This window comes from Drosophila persimilis, unplaced genomic scaffold (assembly GCF_003286085.1).
Source record: "Drosophila persimilis strain 14011-0111.01,24,50 unplaced genomic scaffold, DperRS2 tig00000124-arrow-pilon, whole genome shotgun sequence".
NCBI classification, from domain to species: Eukaryota; Metazoa; Arthropoda; class Insecta; order Diptera; family Drosophilidae; genus Drosophila; species Drosophila persimilis.
This window is the reverse complement of record NW_020825294.1, coordinates 5,939,182-5,947,179: the sequence shown is the minus strand read 5'-3', so window position 1 is coordinate 5,947,179 and position 7,998 is coordinate 5,939,182. Positions and strand designations below refer to the sequence as shown.

The following is a 7,998-nucleotide window of genomic DNA, read 5'->3' as shown; positions in this document are numbered from 1 at the left end:
GCTGGCGTATCGATAAAATATACCTACCGAAATATACCAAAATATACCGCCTCAGTTTTAAAATATACCGTCAATATACTGACGAATTATACAAGTTCCATCATACTTCCTCGATTTTGATATTCCGCGGAATATTACCAGCTATATAGAACGTTTAGCCCAACCCACATAATTTAATCCGATTAATAAATCAATTTTCTTCTTGATTCTGTTATTTTAAACATTTGCTTTTATTCGATTTTGTCTAAAAAACGGTTTTACCAAAAACGGTCAAACAAAAACAACAAAAGAGACCAATCGTTCCAATTGCTCAATTTTGATATTCCGTTGAATAATGTCCACATAGTTTTATGCCATTGATGAATAAATATTCTTCAACATGTACTACATTTAAGTTCTCCCATTTATTATATTTTGACTAAAACAAGGTTCAGCAAAAACAGTCGCAATGTTGACACGGCAATGTTGCTGGTATTTGAAGACTTGTTGCTTATCAATCGGTGTATGTTCTTTAATTTACCATGAGGATACTGTTTTCGCAACTGTTTTTAAAAAGTAATATACAAAAATAACATATTATTGGAGCCTGAGATGACCAAAACTTTAATTTCTATAATATCCTTTTCCCTAGGGTATGCAGAATGTTGCACCCATGTTGCGGGACATGCTGAAGTTTTCTCGGCACATGAGTCTGGCCCTGTCCGTCAACCGAGTATTACCGATTCAAATAAATACCGAAATATACGGTCTCATTTTCATAATATACCGTAAATATGCCGTCTAAAATTACGTTTAAACGCGCTAGACCAGAGCGCGAAAGTTTGAATATAAAACTGCTTTATCATTGAGAATTTTGATAGTTTACTTAGTTTTTACTGATACATTAATGGGTACTACGATATTAGAAGACTCCTCTGCACGCTTTTGGGTTCGTTTCCCTCGGATTTTCGGGGCCTCCGAGACTGGGTTGAACATGACGCAGTACCGGCCACCCAACTTCTGTATAAAGCCAAAGCGCACTGCCTCTTTCAGTATAACGGCAATTGCATGCAAAATGTAAGGTTTAAAACTCGAACGCTGCGGAACAAAAATTATAGAGCATACAACGACTATGGGAACACTCACATTCACGCGAATGAGCAGCTGCTCCACAATATCTGCGTACGTGCACATCCTGTCCAAGTTCAATATTGCTTGTAAAATCAGTTGACCATTCTGGTTTTTAACCTTTTTAGCGCGAGCAATGGTGCGAGCAGTATTTCGGTTGTGTTCCATAATGAACTTTCAAGAGAATTTAGATTTTATTACTGGAAAAATTTTTTCTATTTGTGTGCGACAAAAATCACTTTACGTAACGAACGGAACTGATCGGAACGAATGAGTAAAACTAAGCTACCAGAATTGATGGAAAAATCAAAGACTGTTTTGGAATGCTTTGATTTTTAGTACCCAGCATTCTTGAAGAATCTCTTTCTCGGGGTGACGAAAAATGATTTGTTATATCTTGCTGTGGAACCAATGTTCTTCGCTTTTCAAAAGGATGGCAGCCATTATCCCTCCAACCAGCTGATTGGATCAGCTGATCAGAAGACTTTAATTACTATTAATTCGCTCTCTTACTCCTGAGAAAAGAGAGCGACCTCTTCTATTGACAGGTACAACACTAGCTCTCTTCTAATCGTCTCTACTCTTTGAGGTGCCATTTTCTGATATATTTAATAATTTGTCACATTTGTCACTCCCTTTCCCCGCCAGGCACCCCTCCATCCATCACTCTCTCTCTCTCTCTCTCTTTCACACACGATAAGATAATACTAGAAGCTCAACTGAAAACTGAAAGCTTTTCGTAGAGGGGGAAAATATTAGTTGCGGTTTGCTTTTGTCGCCGAACGGTTGTTTTCTGGTTTTTTTTTACTTTTTGGAAAATTTGCGGGAAATTTTAATTAAGTGCGAAAAAAAAACATGCCGTTAGTCAGCGGTCAAGGTGTTTTTTTGTTGGCGCTGCTGCTGATTGCCGCGATGCTCTCATTGATGCCTACGAAGATCACAGCTGTTTCGATTGGTTCGTTACCGTTACATAACTCCCACCTGCACTCTCTTTAACTCTTTGGCTCTCTCTTGGATGGGGGTAGATGAGCAATGCATGCATGCGGACAGCTGTGAGAGATGCCTGGGCGCCCACCTGGATTGTGCCTGGTGTACGGACAAGGTGAGCCATTCAAAATTCAACAGCCCCTCCTCAAATCAACATAGATTTAACCCCAACACTGGGAGAGCTGTGGAGGAGCAGACAGTGTTTGATATTTACTGATCAAATTTGTGTAGTTTGAAACGAGAATGAATGTGATCAATAACCCATTCAAGGCAATCAAATTTAGTAGACTTCCCGTCCCCAATGGTATTGATTGGTTATCGCAAATCTTTATTGATCCGAAATACCACTTGAGAAACCAAAAACCAACATATTTGGAATAGTATTTCTTTACCCTATCACATCAGCTGTTAACTACTGCCGGTAATCTGTGGGTCTTTTTCAAGACAATCAAAACAAAATGAAACGACGAATACTCTGTGGCTTCCTATAGGACATGAGTCAATATCTGTTAAAAGTACTTAACTTGTTTCATTTTATTCAAATGATGTCATTCACTCATGGAAAATGTTGTACAGCAAATGCAATTCGATCAATTCGATACCCTAGAACGTTTAATTGGTGGGATTGTAGTCAAGCATTTGAAGAATTACACCAATCACCTATGGATTTTTTCCTGTGTACTAATTCTCTCTCTCCCTCTCTCATTATGACAGGCCTATCAGGTGCGCTGGCGCTGTTTCGCGCGCTCCCAACTCCTGAAGTTCAACTGCAGCGAAAATGAGATCTACGAGAACCAGCCGGTGCTCGATCTACTGCAGGAGCGTCCCCTCAAGGACTACCAGACGAGCGATGATCAAGCGGTTCAGGTGACGCCGCAGCGGGCATACCTCAAGCTGGTCAAAGGTGCATATGAGCGTATGAGTGTGCCCATGTGGTGATGGTGGTGGTTATCTTATCCAATAATTTATCAAATGTAACAGCGAACAGTTTTCCGCTGTTGTGTTTTGGTAGCTCCCTTCTTTACGGCTCTATCAATTGTGTCACTCTTCTGCCTCTCCTTCGCACTCGTTTCGTCTGCGAGCTGTGTTTGCTTTGCCGATTTGTTCCACATCATTTTGAACAGTTTGTTTTGTGTTCCTGCTTCTCTTATCAGCATTTTGTGGTTGTCACATCTCTCCCTCTCTCCCTCTCTCTCTCACGCTGAACACGGGGGCTGGGTGTTTGTTTGAGTATTAGGCGTGGGAATAAATCTCTCCTCTCCCTCGCTGTCACTCTCCCTCATAAGCTCACTCACTCACTCTCTTCGCCTTGGGTTCAGTGAACTGTTAATTGTCGAGTGGTGGCATGAGAGGCGCTAAGTAAAGGATTAGCAAAATCCCATTTAGATAGGTTTGGGAGGGGGAGTGCAAATCTGAACTAAAAGATAATTTCTTATAAAGAGTAACTACGAGCCGATGAAGGTAGATCAGACTCGCTTGTTGAACAAACTTTCATTTATTTAGAAAATAACCGAATACATATACGGTTTTTGCGGGAGTGGTATCATAATTATTCCTGCACTTTATGGAACTGATATATTGTACAGATCCTGTCTTTCTATTTCTATAATTCCTATATCCTTCTAACCTTTTAATGGCTAAGAACAAATTTAAGAGCAACTTTCTAAAAATTAGTTTCCAAATCCACCAGCACCCATATATGTACCTTTGATAGATCATTTTGATGGTATTTACACAGAATTTGAATCCTTCACTGAGAACTATACATACATATATAATTATCTGCATGGGTGTTAGGTTCAATGGGTACTATGAGACTATGTATATAGTTTCGTACTCTGTGGATCCTTACAACTCCTAGGGCTTTCTGCGATTTTCCGATAGCCTTGTTTCTGTATAAATCCATAAAGCAAGCCCTAAAGTTTAGATATTGCAGGGGTTTCGAAAGGTTCTTTGTGTATTTTTAGTCTAATTTTTCTCTTTAGAAATTGTTTCTCCTATAGGAAAAAGAAGGTCTCCTGCAGCTCAACTCAATTATCTCCGAAATATCTCAATGCCCTCGAAATGACTTCACATAAAGTCCAAGAATTCCCGATCAAATTTAAATATACCTTTATGAATTGCCTTGAAAGAAGGGAATAAAAACCCATCGAGGAATATTAAATGAGCTGCCATTTGCATTTCAATTAGGGTTCTTGAGGGCACCGATTAAAGGATTGTGGCCCAGCTGCGCAAAAGAACCAATTGAAAAGCCATTAACATCGTTTATTTTTGGGATCGAATGAAGTCTGCTTCAGAAATACATTTGTGAAGTGCTTCAATTAGGTATCGGTCGAAAATTACACGCTCAAGGATTACAAGGAAGACAGCCATTTATCCCAGGGGTGTTAACCAGTCCAAGTAGTAATGAAAGGGAATCTAGAGCAGACCCGAGCCCTCCTCCTGCTTGTTTTTACGAGTATTTATGCAGATGTGGCAGCTCGTAAAACAGCTCATAAACCTGTGGCTATAATCTATAGTAGCTATAACCTTTGCTGTCCTGTCTCTCTAGGGAACACGCAAAGCATCAAGCTGCGGTATCGAACGGCACGCAACAATCCACTCGACCTTTATGTCCTCATGGACCTGACCTGGACAATGCGCGACGACAAGGAAACGCTCGAGGAACTGGGCACACAACTAACCCAGACACTGCGCAATCTCACGGAAAACTATCGTTTGGGGTTCGGCTCGTTCGCGGACAAGCCCACGATGCCGATGGTACTGCCTCAATTCAAGGAGAATCCGTGCGCCCTCGTGGGGGCCGTCTGCGAGCCCACCTACGGGTATCGGCATCAGCTCTCGCTAACCGAAGATATTCGAGCATTTACAGCCGCAGTGGCGGGCAGCAAGATCACCGGGAATCTGGATAATCTGGAGGGCGGACTGGATGCTCTGATGCAGGTGATTGTCTGTCCCAAGGAGATCGGTTGGCAGCAGCAGGCCCGCAAAGTGGTGATCCTTGTCACCGATGGGTTTATGCACTTGGCCGGCGATGGTCTCCTGGCGGGCATCATTGAGCGGAATGATCGTCAGTGTCATCTGAATAGAGCGGGCGAGTATACGGGTTCCTTGGAGTACGATTATCCCTCATTGGAGGAGGTCTATAGAGAGCTTCTGAGGCGCAAGATCAACGTGATCTTTGCCGTGACAAAGGAGGTGGTCAGCACCTACCGGGAATTGAGTGCCCTGATGAAGGAGATCAGCTATGTGGATATACTCAGTGCGGATTCATCGAATATATTGGAATTGATTAAGAAGAGGTTGGTAAAGGGGATTGATACCCTTCTAAATTGATTGATAATTTCTTTTGATTTCTCTAGCTACGAGAGCCTGATCAAGCGCACTCAATTCGATGACAACAGTCCGGACTTTATCCACTTGGAGTACTATACGGATTGTGCCGGACAGTTCCCGACGCTAAGGAAGCGGAATTACTGCAACAATCTGAGCCTGGGCAAGGAGATCGAATTCTATGTGAATGTCACACTCAAGGAGTATCCCCCGAATGGGGTTCTTGTAAGTAGAACAGCCCTATAAACTCTCGCTCAAGATCTGTCTAACCTTCCACCATTTTAGACGCATAAAATCCGAGTAGAGGAGACCTCTCTCAATGAGTACATGGAACTGGACGTGGAGCTGCAGCGTCCGTGTCCGTGCCAGGAGGAGGCCGAGCCCCAGAGCGAGGAAGGACGCTTTCAGTGCTTGGATCAAGGCTACCTCTACTGCGGCATGTGCGTCTGCGACGAGGGCTGGACGGGTACCTATTGCATGTGCCCCACCGACCACACCAATATCACCACCAACGAGGCATTGCTGCTGCAGTGCCGTGAACCCAACCCAGACGATGGTGGCCGGTCCGCACAGGTGTGCTCCAATCGTGGCGAGTGCGATTGTGGCAGCTGCAACTGTGATCCTGGCTATACGGGAGACTACTGCGAGTGTCGGGAGTGCCAGGACTGTGATGAGGATCGGGCCGATTGCTACTGTGGCAAGTGCGTCTGCAAGTACGGATGGTCGGGCAATCGGTGCAATTGCAAGGAGGATACCGACGCCTGTCTGGGACCCACGGGCGAGCTGTGCTCCCAGCGCGGAACCTGCGACTGCGGCGAGTGCAGCTGCGATGACCCCTTCCTGGGGAAGTTCTGCGAGATCGATCCCGAGAAGGACAACAAACTGTGCCAGTTCTACGAGCCGTGTGTCACCTGCCTGATCGAGCAGCGGCAGGGCATGGGGGCGTGCGACAATCTGAGTGAGATCTGCACGAGCCTCGACAGCCAGGAGCGCTTCACCTACTCCTTTGTGGCCGAACTGGAGGCGGATGTCCGCTGTCTGGTGCGGATCGTCAATAAGCATGGCATCCAGTGTGACAGCTACTTTGGCTATCAGGTGATCGATCATGCCAACTATCTTTCGATCCAGGCCACGGACTGCGAACCCCTCGACTATGTGGCTCTGTTCGGGTTCATTTCGGGGTTCACGCTGCTGATCGGCCTGCTGTTGATATTCCTTTTCATTTGGTGCATCCGAAGGAAGGATGCCCGCGAGTATGCCCGCTTCGAGGAGGAGTGGGCCAAGCGTGTCAGCCAGGAGAATCCCCTTTACCGCGATCCCGTGGGTCGCTATGTAGTACCGAAGGCATTGAGTACCAAGTTTGATGAGAATCCATTTGCCAGTTGATCGATCATCGATCGATGTCTTTAGTTAAGGGTTTTTTTTTAAGGCCTCTTTTGGCTCAGAGGATCATATGTGAAGTGCAAAGCCTCGTTCTAAAGAGTCAGGGGTTCTTAAGTATAGATAGATCATAGGTTTTTATAGCTTTATATATTTCTAAGTACCATTCGTTGTGTTCAAGGATCATTCGCATCCACTACTCTACAAATAGTACACAAAAACCTTTCGTATCCATAGGCCCTTCTCATGGTTTGACCCCAACTTTTAAACAGATAATTATCTGCACCGTTGACATCTATTTATAGACATAAACGATACCTTAAACAACGGCCAAATAATTAATCTATATAAATAAAATATAAAAGCACAAGAAAAGGTCTTTCTTCGACTTTTGCAGAGTTTCTAGAGTGAAAATTTTGAAGAAAAGAAACCCTATAAAAAATTCATATATTTCCCAGACCGTAAACTGAAGCTATGAAAGTTCCAGGACCAATTTGTGAAGGAAAAGAATCACGACCTCTAAAAAACATAAAATAAAATTGTTTAACAATAAAAAATACATAAACAAAACCATAATTCATAAAAAAATCTTCAATCCTCAAATTTATCAAAAGAAGGCAAAATTATAGAACAAAACTTTAGTTAGAAATAAGAAAATTGAATTTTAATTGACTGATCGCTCTCCTGAAGCCACGAAAATATGTAATACGAATGTTGTTTTTCGAAAAATGATTAGATTATTTTGTGTACGACTCGTCACTCGTCACAAACGAATAAATAAATTAAAAAATTAAATTAAAAATAAATAAAAGCCTTTTCCTTTAATTTGCTATTGATCCAAATCTTTGATTCTTGGGTTTTAACTTTAAAACTAAGTAAGAATCATTTATTAAAATCAGTATCAATAGCTTTACCATTATTTGGCCATAGGAATTTTCGTTGGTACCTTACCAAAAATCCCCGTTCTTACCATTTAGGCTGTATTTTGAAAGCTCTTTCCAACAAAAAATCAAAACTTTTTTTTTGTTTTTTTTAATAATTTTTTGTTGTTTAAAGTAAATATTTTATAGAATTAATTTGATACATCTTTAGATAATAATTATTGGCTAAACAAAAAAAACAGTGTTCCAACAAGTGTTTAATCTTTCATTTAAAGTTTTTCAGAATTTAGCAAAAGTATTTTTCTTTTAA

At 42.1% G+C, this 7,998-nt stretch overlaps 2 protein-coding genes across 2 annotated transcripts; one reads left to right on the top strand and one right to left on the bottom strand.

Moving 5' to 3' along the window:
- Positions 1–837: 837 nt before the first annotated feature.
- Positions 838–1,304, bottom strand: LOC113565541. Its single transcript, XM_026987843.1, has 2 exons — positions 1,126–1,304; positions 838–1,077 (listed from the first exon to the last, which is right to left on the bottom strand). The coding sequence occupies exons 1-2, from the start codon at positions 1,273–1,275 to the stop codon at positions 862–864; spliced, it is 366 nt and encodes a 121-aa protein (XP_026843644.1). The 5' UTR covers positions 1,276–1,304; the 3' UTR covers positions 838–861.
- Positions 1,305–1,965: 661 nt separating this feature from the next.
- Positions 1,966–7,505, top strand: LOC6593369 (integrin beta-nu). The gene is made up of 6 exons (XM_002018554.2): positions 1,966–2,062; positions 2,133–2,209; positions 2,809–2,998; positions 4,646–5,396; positions 5,457–5,652; positions 5,713–7,505. Exons 1-6 carry the CDS (start codon positions 2,020–2,022, stop codon positions 6,811–6,813), a joined length of 2,358 nt encoding a protein of 785 aa, XP_002018590.2. The 5' UTR covers positions 1,966–2,019; the 3' UTR covers positions 6,814–7,505.
- Positions 7,506–7,998: the final 493 nt, after the last annotated feature.

What these genes read in the sequence shown, in the direction of transcription:
- LOC113565541 (XM_026987843.1), bottom strand. Translation starts at nt 1,275, where the DNA reads ATGGAACACAACCGAAATACTGCTCGCACCATTGCTCGCGCTAAAAAG. An exon ending in AGCTGCTCATTCGCGTGAAT is followed by an intron (nt 1,078 to 1,125) that starts GTGAGTGTTCCC and finishes TTTGTTCCGCAG; the next exon opens with CGTTCGAGTTTTAAACCTTA.
- LOC6593369 (XM_002018554.2), top strand. Translation starts at nt 2,020, where the DNA reads ATGCTCTCATTGATGCCTACGAAGATCACAGCTGTTTCGATTG. An exon ending in GTGCCTGGTGTACGGACAAG is followed by an intron (nt 2,210 to 2,808) that starts GTGAGCCATTCA and finishes TCATTATGACAG; the next exon opens with GCCTATCAGGTGCGCTGGCG. An exon ending in ATCCCCCGAATGGGGTTCTT is followed by an intron (nt 5,653 to 5,712) that starts GTAAGTAGAACA and finishes CCACCATTTTAG; the next exon opens with ACGCATAAAATCCGAGTAGA.